Below are 17566 nucleotides of genomic sequence, written 5' to 3'. Positions count from 1 at the left end.
TGAACACAGTAAAGATAACAAGCAGGACTTTGCTTAGTGTGCCCACTTAAAGTTGGACATTGGGCCCGAAGCACACAAGCCCGAGGTCTGTTTGAAAAAATCCGACAAAATGTCCTGTTAGGGCAAAGATAAGAAGGACGTCGCCCTTGCTTCACAGCCGCATAGTGTAATCTCGTCATGCAGGGGGACACACACACGCCCTAAATAATGCACGGATCCACCAAATTCAAGAGTTTAGATGGATGCCATGTCAACTCGGTTGCAAAGCTACCCTGAGGAGATTAGCAAAAGCTTGGGTGCACTATGGTCACTAATGGATGAACGCAACGACGTCATTTGAAGGAACTTTTTGACACCTTGTGCGAAAAACAATTGTTCCGCATGTGTGGTAGTTACAATGCAAAAAGCCGAGACCTTTTCAATTGGACATAAAACAACAGATGTGTGGTCAGCATTTTAATATGATGAGTGGAAGTAGTGATGGGGGGGGGAAGTGGTGGAGGGGAGGGGGGGGAGATTAAGTTCCAACACTGCTCGAGTGATTTGCCAGGGCTTTAGCTTTGATGGACACGGGCACAGGGAGGCTGCCAGTCGTGTCGAGGGAATGATGCGCGTGTGACGGCTTCCAGCACAAAACGGAACTTTTGGGGTGCCATCAGAGGAATAAAAACGATCACATCAGGTAAAATGGATTTTGTTTTAATCCATCTGAAAGATGGCTAAGAAACCGTGGTACTATTCAGATGATGTAATCAAGTGGTTTGAAAATTCAATTTACGTAATCTGAACTGTTTGATGGAGAAAAAAATATATATAACTCAAAAAGATGCTAAAGTCAGAACATGTTCACGTTATGATTAAAAAGGTGAGTTGAGATTGTCATCATCCAGGTAAGACACTAACGGGACACTTTATTAGGTACGCAATCTAGTGAGATCCAGAACATCCAAAATGTATAAAAGTGGTGCCAGCTACATTGACAATAATAACGTTAAACGAATCTTGCATCCGAATTGAGCATGACGAAGGAAGCTAACTTTTCATCTAAGCTTTCAGGATTAATTCTGTAAAATTAAATCCACATACGTGCAAGCCGAGGAGCACAAAAGCAGGGAAAACTAGGTGGAGACGTTGGAGAGAAAACGTGAGGGTGGGGGTGGAGGGGGGTGGGCAAACAGAGGGATTAGGGTCAGCCATGTCGAGCTTCTAGCTTAGAGATGTTCTACACTCCAACAGACCGACGTGGGGATTACACCAGTCGGTATACATACGCAGCTGTGCTATATTTTGGCAGCTGACATGAGGCTGGTGAGGAACGGTGGCTTTCGGGTCCGCAGGGCCGCCGAGATGCCCGAGAAGGAATCTGAGGAGGCCGGGGAGGAAGTTCACCACGAGCACCACGGCGCGGAACACCACGACCACACCGAGCATCACCCCGGCCACGACTACAACCACATGAAGGACAAGTTCATGAATGAACTCGAGCGGCTACCCAGTGAGCTGTAGCAAACGAATCATGAACGAGGGCATCGGAAATCTATCCCTAATTCTTTTTTTTTAATCTTATCGCAGTTCCCATGTGGGCGGTAGGAGCCATCGTGCTGGTGGTACTAGTGTTGGTGGTGTGCTTCATCTTTTGCGTTTTCAAAAAATGCTTTGGAAAGAAGAAAAAGCCCAAGAAAGTGAGAGAGAGGAAGACAGGGCGCCGCAGGAAGGCAAAGGAAGGCGAAGGCGAGACTGGAGAGAAGGTAAATCCCAACTAAGAGGGGCCCCAATACAAAACCCTGCAGCACCCCTTAATGGTAAAAGACTACTCACTGTGATGATGATGTCCTTGTAGGAGGGCGAGGTGAAGAAGGAAGGTGAAGAAGAGGAGAAAGAGCAGGAAAAGTTGGGCAAATTGGAGTTCTCGCTGGACTACAACTTCACAGATTCCCAGGTGGCTCTCCTGCGACACAAAGAAATAATTCTGATCAAAACAAAGAATTCCTTAACCTGAGGGTTGTTCTCTTTCCCACCAAGCTCATCGTGGGAATCCTTCAGGCTCAGGATCTGGCTGCGATGGACATGGGGGGCACCTCAGACCCTTACGTCAAAGTCTTCCTGTTGCCGGACAAAAAAAAGAAGTATGAAACCAAGGTTCAGCGCAAGAATTTGTGTCCGGTTTTTAACGAGACTTTCTTCTTCAAGGTAAGGAGGACGAGTTGGATGAACTTGTTTTCAAGTGCCTCATTGTCATTTGCTTCTCTCTAGATCCCCTACGCAGAGTTGGGCGGAAAGACATTGGTGCTTCAGGTCTTTGATTTCGATCGTTTCTCCAAGCATGACATGATCGGCGACATCAAGATCCCGATGAACAGCGTCGATTTGGGCCAACCCATGCAACAGTGGAGGGACTTGGAGAGTGTGGAAAAGGAAGAGGTACATTCTCGTTCATTCCCACGTGCCTTCATCTCGGTTTTAGGAAACCGTAACTATGAGCGGATTCCTCTCGACAGGAGAAATTGGGTGACGTCTGCATCTCTTTGAGATACGTCCCTACTGCTGGGAAACTGACAGTGAATATCATGGAGGCAAAGAATCTGAAGAAAATGGATGTCGGGGGCTTATCGGGTAAACTTGTGACGTCAGACTGTCATTGCATGAAAGTAAAAAAATATAGATTTATTCAAGGATTAAGGAAAGTAGATCAGTGACTAACCAGAATGGTGGCCCACAAAAATACAAGGGATTACCTACCTGTTGTCATTTGCCTCTTTTCTATCTTCTCAAGATCCATTCGTGAAGATTGTCCTGCAGCAAAATGGAAAACGGATCAAGAAGAAGAAGACAACAGTCAAGAAAAACACACTCAATCCTTACTTTAATGAGAGTTTCAGTTTCGAAGTCCCCTTTGAACAGATACAGGTAAGCCCGCGGATGAATTTGTGCCTACAAATGAGTATTTATTTATTTTGTGCATATATTGGACTTTTGGAATTAACAAATGGAAATATTTGCCCGATTCAGAAAGTGCAGGTGGTCATCACGGTGTACGACTATGATAAACTGGGCAGCAACGATCCCATCGGAAAGACCTTCATGGGTTATGGAGCCACGGGTGTGGGCCTGCGCCACTGGTCAGACATGTTGGCCAATCCTAGACGTCCGGTAGCTCAGTGGCACACGCTGTTGCCAGAAGAGGAAGTCGACTCGGCGCTCAAAGCCAAACCTCGCTGAAGGGTACTCGCTGTTTTTTTTTTTTTTGGGGTGTGTGTCTTCCCTTGTTTTTTGCATGTTTTGATTGCAAAATTTAATCAAGATTAAATGCTGTGTTGGTATTTCTTTTTACCAGGCAAGGCAATTTTTGTGTAAGAGTATTTTTTTTAGTATTATTTTCCTTTGTGAAATACAGTCACTAAGACCTTTATGTAGACCTGTATGCCATAAAAACAAATGTAAATGTGCTGTATGTATGCTATTGCTCATATTAACGTGCGTGTCTTTGTATATGCGTGGAAAATTCTATCCTCTATCCTATTTGAAATAAACAGATACTTTATAGTTTAATTCGTTGTGCATTGTGCAATGGCAATTAAGAATCTAATTGTCATTTTATTTTAAAATCAGTAACAATGAACATACTTTGTGGACACCTTGATTTATAAAAGAGAAGACATGATGACGCAATTTCTCTCTTCGCTTTGAAATAACAATCACGTAGAAAGGGCAAAAACGCATTTAAATATTTACATCTGTTAGCAGACTGCGCATGCGTATAAAACACAAACAAACGGTTGCCAGGCAACGATAGCTCAACTCTAGTTGCTAGCTTGTAGGCTAACTTGTGCAATAAACTCGCTCCAATACACTCACGGTTCTTAGTTTGGCGTCCACGGAACTCCGCCGAAGTTTTCCCGAGACACCATGACCGCCGGACGGCCGTCAGAAGGCGCGGGTTGCATCAACTGGTGGGGCTTCAGTCCAGCTCGAGACCTTCTCAGTACAGGTGTGCTAGCAGCAACGTTAAAAACACTTGACCTTTATTTTATTTATTTTTTACAAATATCTTTATCGGTATCTTGTCCTTTCCCTCCTCTCTCTCGCATAACATGTTTTATTTACGAGGGATACTGACCGCATTAAACTGTGTTCGAAGTACAAGTTCATACATACAAAATCACCTGCGACCAACTCTCACGAGAACGTGCTGGCCCACAAGTGTTGCGATCAACTCTCGCGAGAATGTGAAAATTAAACCTGGCGAGTTTGAATGATTTTAAAAAAAGTAGTAAGTAAAATTAATAAAATAAATTTTAGAGGCTGAGCCCCACCACAAAAAAAGTAAAAGGCCATACTGATAAGTTTTAGATCTTTATTTTTCGTCTTTAATTAAAAGTAAATCACAATAAAGGTTTATTTTAAAAATAAATTAAAAAGGGAAATAAAATACTGTGGGAAAACGAGTGTGATATCTAGAATTTCTTATAAATAGTAAAATACTTGTTTCATGATATACAATAGAAAATAAATTAACTATTTACAGCAAATGAATCCAATAATTTTACAATAATTGTAGTACTTTTCAAACACTGTATATTATAAAGACAAAAGTATTGGGACAAGAAAAAATGCCAATATATCAATACATCGACCAAGTGTCCCGATACATTTGTCCAAATAGTGAACATTTGCAGTCTCTTTCATCTGACCAGGCCCCGTGAGACATGAAGGGGAAGTCAACGTTTTACTGGTCGGCAGCGGAGATCCGAGACATATTCTGAAGACCTTGTCTGGTCTGAGGGATGAGGATGTCCTCAATGTGAGCCTCACGTCTTCACACCCGAAAGGGAGGGAGGGAGGGAGGGAGGGAGGGAATGATGAGGAGTAAACGTGTTTCTGCTTCATTCTAGGTATGGCTGTTTGAAAACTGCATGGAGGTGGTTGCCAGACAGATGTTGCTGCTTTACATCGCGTTGACTCCCCAGGAAACGATGGGACTTAATGGTAGGGTGCCTTTCTGCACCTTTCCCAAACGCGCCATTTAACGCGGCCTTTTCACCTTCTTAGAGAAGTCAGAGACGTTCCTGGAAGTGTTTGGCAACAGCGTGATCCGCAGTCAAACGGACGAGACGCTGAAACGTGCTGCGTCGCAGCTTCTGCTCCACGTCAGTGACATCCCCGATTCAGACGTTCACCCCTGCCTCAATACGTCTCTTCTAAAGGTGCCCGAGCGATTGTAAAACATCCCGTTTGCAAAAAAAGACTCACTTTTTGAAACGCGTCCAGTTTAAGGAGCGCGACGAGCTGGCCAGGATTTTTAAATCCTGGATGCAGTCTTCTTCTACTGCTCCAGTCTCCATTTCCAAGGCATGGGATTACAGAGTCAGGCAGCACCTCGGGACACGTTACGACTCCAAGAAAGGCTGCTTTGACTGGGATCTAAATATGAAGCTACATGAGAAGGGGGTAATAACAAAAAAAAAATCCCAACACACATGTACAAGTCTTTTAGCTGTCTATTTCTACTCTCGCCACAGTGTGGCGTCATCAACAAGCATCAGTACGTGCGCTGGAGGGAGAGCGGCCTGGCCTTTGAACTGAGGGAAGGCGTCTACCAAATTAGCAACCCCACCTTGCTGTCGTTTCGTGTGTTCAACCAGAGAGGGGACAGAGTGGCCCTGAGGGGCTACTGGGGGGACATTGTGTCCAGTCCTTACCTGGCCTTCGGCATCGAGACCGAAGACCAGAGCTTGCTCAAGACGCAGAACGGCCATCATATGAAGGTACATGACATCAGGTAGAAGTGCAAATACTTGCTTCAAAAAAGAGACTTGTGTTTTGATCTGCAGACAGCACAGGACATTTCCTTCGCAAATATGCTGGAAATATTCCGATTGATGTACAGGAGACAAGAACGCCTGGCTACTCCTCCCTTAAGCACAGAGGAGCAGCACCCACTCACAAATATCGTCGCAGTCAGAGGTAAGCGGAGTATCGGAGATTGAAAAGTCAACGTGCTGACTCTGGGATTTGTGATTCCTTTTTCAGATTTGATGTGTCCTAAAGGGGTCTCCGTCAATTTCCTGCCTTTGGATTCCCTTGGGAAGATGGTGGAAAAATGCAAATTTGCCCATTTTTATGACATCATCCACTTCTCAGCTAGGTGACAGAAATAATACAATTATATTTACAATGTTTTTGGTGTAGGGAGTAAAATTAAAAACTTTTTGTGGCCTCTTCTGTTAAGCTGCGCGCACCATTTGGGCCCGGATATCCGGCAGATTGCAGCACCAGACGCTGTGCTCATCGTGGAGTTGGCCAAGTGAGTTTGTTTTTTTAAAAATGGAATATCATCAAGGCTTGTTACCATGGTAACAACAGAGTGGGATGTTTAGCATCTAATGTTGCTTTTGCTCCCTCAGGTACATTTTGGACCTAAATAAAGAGCAAGAAGCTGGTTTTGCCCAGCGAGTGTCCAGCCTGTGTCTGGAAGCCGGATTCCAACCATCTTCGGAGGCAAACAGTGATGACCTTCATGTTTTTTTTCAACAGCACAAGGACAAGTGACACTGTTTGTACACAGTGATGATAATTGATTCATTTTGGAAATGACTAAAATAACTTGATGCTTACAATAATTAAATGTCATTGTCTTTATCTTATGTCGCAACACGCTAATATTGCTTGATTAAACTGGCCGGGCGATTAATTATGAAAAATTCAACCGCAAGTTTTGCGTGCAACACAGCAATTTATTTATGTGATGTGACACTGCAAAATTCTTCCCAGAAGACCATCGGCAACTTCGTTTTTTTGTCACTTGAGAGTGTCGACTTACTTCCAGCGTCCTCCAAACTTGGCCTTACCGTGACCCTTTTTGCTGCTCCAAGACAAGAAAAGATCTTTGAGTATATCGCCACCGGTCGCACCCACACTGCTTTGTGTCATCGACTCACAATTTTTGAGCATGCTGGATTCTGTTCAGAAGGACGGTGATCTGCAAAACAAGAAATAAATCAGAGTTTTAAAATGCACCATCTTGCAAATTTGGACTCACCTCATACTTTTGCCGCTTCATTTTCTCCGCCAGCTCAAATTTCTCTGACTCCAGCTCGTAGATGCATTCCCACATCTCGCCGGCTTTTTTTCTAAAAGACAATCGCATTGGAAAAGTACATTTATTGTCCATGTGACTCATCAAAAAGTGTTAACTATCCAAAGTAACCTGAGTGCGTCCTCTCTCAGGTCTTCAATGGCCAGCGGCTGCTTCCTCTCCGACAGTGTCTGCTTCTTGATCTCCCTCGCCGTTTGCTTTTTGCCCCTCTTCTGCTCCACCTGCACCCAGCGAGTTGTCAGTAACATCAACCGGAGTTTGTCCAAATTCCAACCTTGGCCAGGAATCCTCCAAAATGAGCCCCCATGTTGGAAAGCACTTTCTTCTTCTTGGCCTCGTCTTCCGCCCTCTTCTTGGCCTCCTCGTCCTCCTTTCTCTGCCTCTCCTCCTGGAGATGCGATTGTTACATTTCATGGCTGCGACCTTTTGAGATGGCAACGGTATCGAAAACTCAGGCTGGCTACTTACAGCAATCCTGGACTGTCTGTCGCGTTCTTTTGCTGCCCTCACACGCTGCTGCTCGGCTCTTTCTGCCCGGCGACTCTCCTGGAACACAAAGTCATGAATCTGGGATTTTGATTGTGTATTCTGCATTTAAAAAAAAAAAAAGGATTACAATCCTCGATTTCAGCCCGATGAGCTCCTCCTCTTCTTTTTTCCTCTGCTCAAAGTGGACATCAATCAGAGTTTGAAGCTCCAGAAGGTCTTTCTCCATTCGCTTTCGGTGGATATCCTGATGGTATACCGCAAAAACAGAATGAAACTTTTTTTCCCCCCCTCGATGTTAACCATCACAATAAAAAAATACTGTAAAAACAAAAAAACATACATCGAAGTCAACTCTTTCGCCCTCTGGGATCTTTGGAGGAGCGAGCTGTGTGGCCAACGGCCTGTAAAACAAACAAACAGAAGAAATCTAACTCTTCATAGGCCACATCATTAGGTACACCTGAAACATCTAGCCTAGTATTTTTTTTCTAAGGGTAAATATGCTTTGGCTCAATAACAGGAAGGAAAACTGCTCGAGAGTTGTGTAAAAATGATTGTCCAATAAATTACGAAGCGATAAAATTAAAATATATCTTTATTTACAGAGTAAATGTGACACAAAATGGATACTCACTTGTGCTTGGGCCGTTCTCCTTCAACAAAACAGCAGAGGATTAAGATTGAAAAGCACCAAAAAGCAAACATTGGCAAAAGAATCCTCACATACTTGCTTACCTCCTTCTCCTTGCTCATCTTCTTCTGTGGAGGAAAAAAGAGGTCAAGTGATAAATGGGATCAAATAAATTATAATTAAAATTTTGTTATCCTTACCTTCCTGGTGCACGCTAGATCGGATAAATACAGCACGTGTTAAAAAGTCAAATATCATGTTTGGTAAACGGGAAAAAGATCATTTACTCACCCATGATCTTCTACATCAGACATTGTAATACTAAAACACAAGAAGAAGAAAAATATATCGTTTTTGTGATACGTAGACTTTATTTCCTCTGTACGGTATATAATACATTTCACTAATTGGTTTGAATAGTTCAAAACCACTTAATAAAAAGTTTGTGAAATACACCGAATAACATATGACATGACTCTCCACCTTTGATGAAAGACAATACCGCAAAGCCGCAGCTGAATCATGTCAGCCGGGATAAGGCCGAGGTATTACACGGCTGATCATTCTTGTTTTAATTTGATTTACTCCAAAGGACGCCCGCTCGGCAGAAGGCTTAGAACCAGTCAGCCGGCGACTATTAACACCAACCGGCTCTCCTATTACCGTTGAATCGGCTTGCATCGGGGTCGACCTGAGGGGAACCTCTTAGGGTGAACACAAAAGATTTTTATACTGGTCACTTCAGTGATTTGAGTCGAAATTGATGTATGTCATCATAAGCAGCAAGAAAAAGAATGCACTCTTTTTGTCGCGTACTAAATGTTGACAGTGGTCACCTCAACGATTAATAACAGGGACATATCCCAACGAAGGCATCAACATGATGGATGAAGGCTTCGCATTGTTGAGAGCTTTGGCTAACCATGAAGCACATTCAGACCACGGCGATGGGAGTAAACATGGCCACGGTATTCCTCAAGTGAGCTGTCGTACATACAGTTGTGAGGAGTTTATATATTATATATTTTTATTATTTATTTCCTGACCACCATCCCAAATCATCTTTCCCGATTGAAATAAATGGAAATTCCATTAATCCGTTACAGCCCAACAGAAAACACTTTAAATAAAAAACTGAAAAAAAATTATATGCATTAAAAAAATTATATAAAAAATAATACTCAATTATTACTCTGCATTTTTTGCTTAATCAGGTAATTATAAAAATAAATGCATTGATGCATAAAATCTGGAGTAACGTACTTACCAGTTTCGTGTCAGATGGACGTTGAGGCGTAATGAGCAGACTTTGTGGGGCACCGGCTCGTTTATAAAAGGCTCCGGCGGGGGTGTCAAGGAGGGGACGCAGAATAAAAATGAGCAAACGGATTATTGGCGGCTTTTGGGAGCTGAAGCCCAAGTCTGGCAGAGCGGCTCGAGAGCGAGCGCCTCTTTGCTGAGCTCACAGCTGAAATGAGAAGACAAAAACAGACAGGTGGTGGCAGCTCAGAACAAAAGAAACAATTGTTTTCCTTCTAAACACATCAATCTCGAGATCAGCGCTGCGGTTGAGATCATTTCGTTGGAGAAAAACATGTCAACAAAAACAGCACATGACAAGCACTTATTTCTTATAGAACGTCTTTATGTTATCTTGCAATATTGCATTAAAAATCCAAATAAAAGCAATATAACAGTGAGCCTGTGGGGGGAAAGGAAACAAATCAATCTCCATGTTTCGCGTAACCACATCCGACCTACACAAGCTTAAAAATAGATGTTGCATTGTTATGGTGCTTATCAAGGACAAGAGAGATTAAAAAAAAACCAAAAAAAAAATCCCAAAACATTGATACTTGGAGCAAACGTGCTTAGCCATCATTTCAAATGCCTGGCATGCATTTGAAAGACAAAAACCTTTGGCACAGAACAAAGAACCACAACATTTGACTGTAGTGCAAGGCAAAATGTTTAAGTGAAGGAATGTTTCAGGTTGTCATACTGGTTGTGTATGTTAATGACCACGTGTGTGTGTGTGTGTTGTCCAGGCAGCGGCGCAAATACTCAGCGTATTCAACGGTATCAAAACATAAACATGCCCTTCTACAAAGTAAAAGCTTATAGTAACTGCTGAGATAAATAGAACTTTAAAACAAAGAGTATTACTCGCTAGTGGAACTGAATGACATGTCATTCTGTCAACAACCCTGACAAATATTCAATTTTTGTGGTCATAACATCAGCTCACTTATACTGATTTTCCTCAACTGAGCTGTCTCCTGAGCTGGCTGCTTAGTTTAGTGGCTTCTTCAATTCTCCGAAACATGAGAACATGCCCAGACTTCCCTCCATCAGTAACTCAAACATCTTCCCTTCGTGGATCCCTTTTCTCCGCACCGAGGAAGCGCCTACAGGTTTTTCTTGACCTCGGGTCCCCTCTCCTCGCTTTTGATGGGCTCTTTTTGGCCTGGGGTCATCAGCTCCAGCAGGTCGTGCAAGGCTTTTTTGATCTGAGCACCAAACTTATGGGAGTCCTTGGAAGAATACACAAAATGCAATTTGGATTGCGGACTTTAAAAGTGGGGATTCTCATGAGAGGTCATGAACTCACGGTGTCGGGGCAGGAGTGCTTGCAGGAGATGTGGAAGTTAATCAGGCTCTCTCCCACAATGTAGTACGACACCCCGTAACCGTCATCGGCCACCTGAAAAGACAAATGGATCATTTTTATCTTGAAACTAAAATGCACAATAATTATTTCGACAACTTACCGGACCAAAGCCTCCACCGCAGGAAATGTACTCTGGGTGGTTCACGAGGTCAAACAGCTCCACCTGCTGGATGGATGTCTGACTGGTGGACAGTCTCCAGGGCTCGGACAAGACCTAAAAGGAACCACAGGATCTTTCGGAGCTGTGCGACTGAGGAGACTCATTGCAATGATGTAATGATAAAAGAAAAAAGACCTCTTTCAAGAAAGGCGACTCGACTCCGAGGTACTGGGACACGATGTAGAGGCAAAAGAGGTGTCTGTCGATGCCGGAGCCGGTCATCGCCATGCGGCAAAGGTTCTGGTGCTTTTCGGATGCTGTGCGGAACAGACGCCTGCATACGTCTGCTGACTGGTGGGGGGGGGGGGGTGGAGAAAAGCAGTTTTTTGGTTATGTTAAAAAAAAAAAAAAAAGACCAGATTAACTTTAGAGTTGAGCTGACAAATATAGCTGGTGGTCAAACATAACATTTTCCGCTTGTTACAAAAACTGAAAGTCATTGACATGCACTGGAAAACGTTGCCTATTGTTGCCACAAGAGGGCGCCAGGGGACCATTTTGTACCATCTGTATGTCTACTGAGTAATAATGCACATATACTGAGTAGTAAAGTCAAAAGTAGTGATTCTGTGTTTGAAAAAAATGCTGTCACCAAGCTTGATTAAATGACTAAACCAAAATACTGATGACACGCACGTATGTGATCTAGCCCCATGCTAGGAATTCATGCCTTCTAGCCACAAAGTGGACAATCTCACCTCTCCGCCCTCGAGCGCTTTGACAAAGGCACTGCTCTCATTGGTGCAGGAGCGAACTGTCTCGGTCCTGCCTTCCCTGAACAGACGGGTCATGGAGGCCTCATAGGTCAGGCAAAACGTTTGGCGATTCTGTAAGGTCACAATAAAAATTCATTTGGAACACGTGGACTGCAGCTAAAGTTCAAGATTCCAAAAGTCCCGCAGGCGTTCCTCACCCTGAAGTAGGCCAACTGAAGAACCACCTGGATGAAGGCGTCCGGACTGACTCGACATTTCTTGATCTTTCCCTTGCCGAAGTCCCGGAAAGATATCACGTGGAAGTCGATGTCGTCAGCCAGGGCTTGGGCTACCGCCAGGGACTGAGAGATCTGATCCTCGCACTGTGAGAAAAGCGGAGACGTGTCAACACGCAGGGATCAACGGTCGCTTGGTCTGAAAAATTGTCCTACTAACCTCTGGAGGTATTTTCCACGTGAGCTTTAGAGGTTCTGCTAGTGAAGGGTCCACATCGCCTTTACAGTGACCTTCGCTGTTGTAACCTAGCTGGAAACAGTCGGTGGCCACAGCGTACTGACAAACAACAAAAAGCAAACCGTTTTTTTAAAAACTGTCGGCATTCAGATCCACTCTTAGTCGCGTCTCACCTCCCACAGATGCGCGATCACCGGCGCGTCGGCCCACGAGTGCTCGGCGTTGATACCGGTTTTACCATTCTTGAAGAAGACCACCGAGAAAGACTTATCGAACCACCTGCATGACAAATAAAAGATGGATGGAAAAATAGGCTACACTTAAGTCATCAATGCTTAAACTACCTGTCGTAGCATTTGCCGTGCAACAGGCACTTAGCGTAGCGGTCCAGACTCCCCGACGGGTCGTCTCCCGTCATGCCCTGCTCGTCGTCGTCGAGGGCCACGAAGAAGGCGGCTTTTTCGATGCAGTCCAGTGAGCGCTTGTTGATGCCGCTGCTGAAGTACTTGCTCCTGGCTTGCGCCCACGGAATTCTGCGTTAAAAAAAAAAGCCGCATTCAAAAATAAAAGTTTGCCTTTTGTTGAATTTTAAAAATAAAACTTGTTGCTTTTCACCTATCGCCAGCGGTCAGGGCGCCAAGTTTGGCTTCTCCCGTGCAGGGTGGGGAAGGGTCATCAAGGATCTTCTGAATCTGGAATTCGATCTCCCTGGGGGAAAGCAGTCTGCCCGCCTGGTACGCCCTGAGCCGAAAGTAGCGTCCTCGATGGTATACGGCAACGTAGTCGCTGTCCTGCCAGTGCTGCACCGTGTCTTCAAGAGGAAAAACATTTTTAGTATTTGATTCAACACCTTGCTTAGGTAATACGCACAGCTCGAGTATCTTGACTTGTTTGTGTGTAAGTTTATTCGGTTTTGTTGAAGTTGGCAACGCGGCGCCCTTTTTGGTATCCATCTATTTAGGGCCGCATTCCTCGCGACTGGCTTGATTTCAGCGGCACGTAGCTATTTGTGAATGAGCATCCCGCACGAACAGCTGCCGTTTGCCAAAGTGATTTAATTTACGACTGCCTACGCTCGCGGCATCATCTGAAGGGCTGTCTGGAAGTTCCCAGTTGAAATAAGGAGCCAAGAAATGAGCCTGAGTGAACGGATGCAATACTTTTGATTTCAAATTACAAATGAATACCGAATGTAAAAGATCCACTATTAGTTCTCCTACGCCGGTTGGCGGTCCCCTTCTACATCTACAGCTCGAAAATGGAGGACGATCCGGTTTGATGAAAAAAGTTTAGACGCTACCTGTTAGCTTTCCAGGGATTCGACATGTGTCAAACATCCTCTCAAATTGATAGGAGCAGCACGGAACTGCAGACCGCAACAACCACTGAGTGGGAGGAAGAAGAAGAAGGACAGAAAAGCCAAGAGGACGGAAAGGGAAAAGAAACCGAGGAGAGATGAGAGAAGGTGACGTGTGGGTAGATAAGAAAGCAGACGTTAGTTAAGGCACGGGCCCGGACAGAGCGCAACGCAACGCGATGAAAGGTGACAGGTGAGGGATGACAGGACTCACACACAACTTTTTTTTTCCATCGAAGGACCTTTTGAGGGGATGTTGACACAATATGTGCGTGCCTGTGTCTGTGCGTGTCTGTGTGCGTCCATGTCTGTCTCTTTACCCGTCTCCTCTCCAGGAGTGCGTGTGGTGTTGAACATCCTCTCACACTGAGCCGCACACACAGGAATGACAGTGCCGGGTATACGACTCTGAGAGGTGGGGGGGGGGGGGAAATGTAGTCAAGCAAAGAGAGTGGGGGTAAAAAAAAAAAAAAAGAAAAAAAAAAAGGGGGGGACACACACACACACAAGCGTGGTATAAGAACATGAGGGTCTTTGCATAAAATGTAACAACAACAAAATACAAACAAAAAATATTAAGGAGATAAATAAAACTCCACAGAGTGATGATGAATGTACATGATTATGAAAAAAAAAAAAAAAAAAAAAAACAGATACAAGATGCGAGATTTCCACGACGGTTTTTGCTGGCGCGAGCGACGCTTGTTGCCGTAGCAACAGTGGCACAACTCACAGGTTTGAGCTCCTCTCTGTTGAGCTTGCGGCGGTACAGGAACATTGCGTGGATGGTGTTGCCGGCTCTGGCTGCCTGGATGGGGGTGGGGGTCACGTACAGGAAGTCCTGGAAAAAGAGAAATGACAGGAGATTCACACATCAAACCGCAAGTAAATAATCTGGCAATATTTATCGAAGTCAAGTAAATATATTGGCACGAAAAAAGGGGACCTACCATTCCGTAATAGTTACTGTTGACCATAATAGGACTCCTTCCGCGCAAATAGACATATTCCTCCCACCAGTCGCTGACCTAAAACACGAAGGACTTATTTAATGCAACAACTGTTGCCCGCTGAGTCATCTTCAAGATAGCGACACAGACATTTTTAAAAGCGATGCATTGTGAAGGCCATCTTCCAAAGTGGAAGTTACACTCACATAGTTGGCGGCCCAGAGGGATTTGAGTTTGAGGTACCATTGCAAACGATTTCCAAGGCGGCTCTCAAATTCGCCGGCCAGTTTGGTCATCCGCTCGTATTCGGTGTCATCCATCAGCGGACGCACGGACTCCAAATACTGAAGGACGTGTAAAGGTGGACAACAAACGTGGCTCAGATGACACGATAAAATGATGACAAAGCCATTTATAGGCAGCCATCATTTCCTGCACGTCACATGACAACTCACCCGCTTGAGCGTGTCCTTAATGGCCGGCACAGGCAGGTTTGGCAGCGAGCCCTGGTAACTGTAGAGCAGAGGCTTTCTGCCAGAGAAGATACGCACCAGTGCCTGGCATATGGACACAAGCACGTGGTTATTACATAAAAAAAAAAAAGATAATACAAAAGTACTTCAAAACTACACTGACTGACCACCCAGACTTTGGTGGTGGTGGACATCTTGCCGTGCTGCTCGAATATCCAGCGGTGGTAGGAGAGGAGCTGCTTGAGGCACAGGCGCATGGTGAAGATGAGAAGGAGCCACAGCAGCGTGCTGAAGAGCACCGCCGAAACCACCGTCTGACATTGGCTGCTCATGGACTGGCTGCGGGAGCGGAAAAGAACACACGGCAAACTGTTTAAGAGCATTTCGGTGAAAGGCGGGGGTTTTAATTCTACATCGACGCTAGTACCTGACGGGCAGGTGCTCCTGTATCTTGGCTATGAGTCCCATGGAAGGGTCGGAGCGAGTGTACATTGTGGCCAGGATGGCAATGACCACAAAGAGCCACGAGGACGGGCTGGCGGGATACACTCCCGTGATCACGCTGTTCTGTTTGGGAGAGAAGAGGACGGATTGATTGCTAATCCCGATGGTGTGTAGGAGTGCTGACCTGACAAACATACCTTGAGTCTAATGATACGTTTCTTCCAGGAGCGGAGGCCTGAGCGGTAGATCTCGGTGAGGGCCTGATGGGACAGCTGCAGATCGATGCCCTCCGGGGTGACGGTGAACTGGAAGGCCACTGCCTGGTGGGCCTCCGCCATGATGACTGCGTGCCGTACGACGGGTCAGAGAAACGTGCGACAGCGGTTAGGCGAGATCGTTCGACTGCGAGTGCAACGCGGGTCACGTGGACCACTCAAAGCGGCTGCTTCTCATACAGGAACTGACCCACTTAATCATGGGATGCCAGGGACTGCATGCAAACTGTCAGTCAGAACAATAAAAGGAGAGAAGCGCCATCGTGGCCATAGGCGGCACGAATGGGATTGATTTTTTTTATCCCAAAATAGGTTATGACATCACTGCCGTGGATCGAATTGGAGGAGAACTGCATCTATTTACACATAAAATTTGCATGCAGCTTTAAAGTGATCGTGACGTACCCTCACACATCATTTAATCTCCATGTAGGCAATTGGGAGCACTTTATTTAATATTTTTAAATCTCACACCAGTCATGAGATCTTAGTACAGTCGTTTTTATAGAGCTGTTTTTCTTTCTCTGACATTTGTAGGTGTGGCCCCAGGAAAAAGTTTCTTTTATAGGCCATTACACTCCCTCTTTTGTTTGCGTGAATAAAACCACTATCACCAGTGCGGCCTTCCTCATATTTTTTTACATTTTATTTATTGGTGATCATATCTGTTAAATTTTGTAGGAAATGATGTTTCACTTGGACATGATTGCAAAAAAAAGTACACGCAGAAAACACAGTTAACAAATGATCACTCGTGGATTTAAAGAAAAAATGTCCAAAAATTAAAACGGTGTCCACGTTTGTAGATACCTTGTGACTTAATACGACGACGCCAGAAAGTAAAAGTTGGAACTCGTCGTGAACAATGAGTGACGTAACAGAGCAAGTTGTGGAGGTTTTGCATAATATCGCTTCTGGCAAGCATTCTTTTCGAACGGTTGTACGATATATTTGATTAAAAGTGTTTATTTGCAGCTTGCCATGTTATGCAAATTGACGGAAAAGACACAAGACCGTTGACGCTAGCTAAGAGCTAGTTCCTGTTCTACACGTCCTACCCTCCGTCCCCTTTCATATGCTTATTTTCTATTTCCACAGCCTTTTTGCCGATGTATTTTAAGAGGAATCGCTGACAATAAAAGTGATTTAGATGGAGAAAACACAGCGATCTTCATCGGTCAACGCCGAGACCATTCTAACTGGAACTAGCCCCATGATTGTAATGTTAGCCACAATCTTCGCGTCGCCTCGGACGATAACATTCACCATCACGCTCGCGTTGTCATACCTGCTGGCCTTTACGGGGTAGGAAACAGAGAATCCGGATCAAACACTTTACGAAAAACACCCACAAAAGCCGTCAGCGAAGTGAAATCGGCCCTCTTGGCTGCAAACTACATTCGAACCGTTTGCACTCCTGAATGGACCTGATGTTGCCTTCACGTACTGTCGCATATGTCACAATCGTGTAAAGGTTAGTGAGTTCACCGTAAACCGCAGCCTTGGGTATCTATATCACAACTACGGTATAAAAGTCAAACCATTTTTCAAAATATATTTCTTGAAAGCAAAATTCTTATCTGAAGCGTGATCTCTACATTCTTCAAGCGTATTTGATTTGTCAGATTTCAATTGAAGTACGATATTATGTATACGTATGCTTCATAATAAATCGAATAATCAATGTTAGTATCTCACACTATCAATAATATATTTCTCACATTGCACTATTTGGCATAATGAGACTACATATGCATTTATTACATTATACTAACATGCAGAAGCATTTCATTATTGCCCTGTTAGATGTCACATAAACAAAGATACATTTTGAATAGAAATGGAAAATTT

General features: G+C 44.4%; 4 protein-coding genes across 9 annotated transcripts; 2 read left to right on the top strand and 2 right to left on the bottom strand.

The window, feature by feature from the left end:
- The first annotated feature begins 522 nt into the window (after positions 1-522).
- On the top strand, positions 523-12798 carry syt5b (synaptotagmin Vb). Of its 3 annotated transcripts, XR_005101232.1 has the most exons (10): positions 523-674; positions 1292-1495; positions 1573-1748; positions 1841-1939; positions 2023-2190; positions 2254-2421; positions 2499-2613; positions 2774-2907; positions 3010-3494; positions 12787-12798. XR_005101232.1 is itself a non-coding variant. In XM_037279166.1 (9 exons), the coding sequence occupies exons 2-9, from the start codon at positions 1300-1302 to the stop codon at positions 3217-3219; spliced, it is 1266 nt and encodes a 421-aa protein (XP_037135061.1). In that variant the 5' UTR covers positions 523-674; positions 1292-1299; the 3' UTR covers positions 3220-3549. The 3 variants fall into 3 exon arrangements, 2 of the variants coding, with proteins under 2 accessions (XP_037135061.1, XP_037135062.1); XM_037279166.1 differs by lacking the exon at positions 12787-12798 and having other exon boundaries at positions 3010-3549; XM_037279167.1 differs by lacking the exon at positions 12787-12798 and having other exon boundaries at positions 523-682; positions 1295-1495; positions 3010-3549.
- On the top strand, positions 3766-6987 carry LOC119138801 (dynein assembly factor 3, axonemal-like). The gene is made up of 10 exons (XM_037279165.1): positions 3766-3988; positions 4695-4801; positions 4893-4986; positions 5050-5204; positions 5269-5448; positions 5520-5765; positions 5832-5964; positions 6031-6145; positions 6230-6304; positions 6405-6987. Exons 1-10 carry the CDS (start codon positions 3907-3909, stop codon positions 6547-6549), a joined length of 1332 nt encoding a protein of 443 aa, XP_037135060.1. The 5' UTR covers positions 3766-3906; the 3' UTR covers positions 6550-6987.
- On the bottom strand, positions 6714-9720 carry LOC119138819 (troponin T, slow skeletal muscle-like). Of its 3 annotated transcripts, none has more exons than XM_037279191.1 (13): positions 9484-9720; positions 8508-8537; positions 8417-8430; positions 8321-8344; positions 8220-8238; positions 7926-7986; positions 7713-7829; positions 7565-7642; positions 7371-7484; positions 7208-7317; positions 7040-7130; positions 6939-6979; positions 6714-6865 (listed from the first exon to the last, which is right to left on the bottom strand). In XM_037279191.1, the coding sequence occupies exons 2-13, from the start codon at positions 8528-8530 to the stop codon at positions 6817-6819; spliced, it is 741 nt and encodes a 246-aa protein (XP_037135086.1). In that variant the 5' UTR covers positions 8531-8537; positions 9484-9720; the 3' UTR covers positions 6714-6816. The 3 variants fall into 3 exon arrangements, with proteins under 3 accessions (XP_037135086.1, XP_037135087.1, XP_037135088.1); XM_037279192.1 differs by having other exon boundaries at positions 6714-6862; XM_037279193.1 differs by having other exon boundaries at positions 8321-8341.
- On the bottom strand, positions 9841-17168 carry LOC119138793 (carnitine O-palmitoyltransferase 1, liver isoform-like). Of its 2 annotated transcripts, none has more exons than XM_037279135.1 (19): positions 17004-17168; positions 15638-15783; positions 15424-15563; positions 15164-15335; positions 14979-15080; positions 14730-14867; positions 14524-14601; positions 14307-14414; positions 13894-13981; positions 12832-13027; positions 12561-12749; positions 12390-12495; positions 12199-12315; positions 11961-12125; positions 11746-11874; positions 11183-11338; positions 10988-11101; positions 10828-10920; positions 9841-10750 (listed from the first exon to the last, which is right to left on the bottom strand). In XM_037279135.1, the coding sequence occupies exons 2-19, from the start codon at positions 15776-15778 to the stop codon at positions 10625-10627; spliced, it is 2358 nt and encodes a 785-aa protein (XP_037135030.1). In that variant the 5' UTR covers positions 15779-15783; positions 17004-17168; the 3' UTR covers positions 9841-10624. The 2 variants fall into 2 exon arrangements, with proteins under 2 accessions (XP_037135030.1, XP_037135031.1); XM_037279136.1 differs by lacking the exon at positions 13894-13981 and adding an exon at positions 13517-13601.
- Positions 17169-17566: the final 398 nt, after the last annotated feature.

Source organism: Syngnathus acus, chromosome 19, assembly GCF_901709675.1.
Source record: "Syngnathus acus chromosome 19, fSynAcu1.2, whole genome shotgun sequence".
Taxonomy (NCBI): Eukaryota; Metazoa; Chordata; class Actinopteri; order Syngnathiformes; family Syngnathidae; genus Syngnathus; species Syngnathus acus.
Note: the sequence above shows the minus strand (reverse complement) of the source record. Positions and strands in the feature narration are given on the sequence as shown.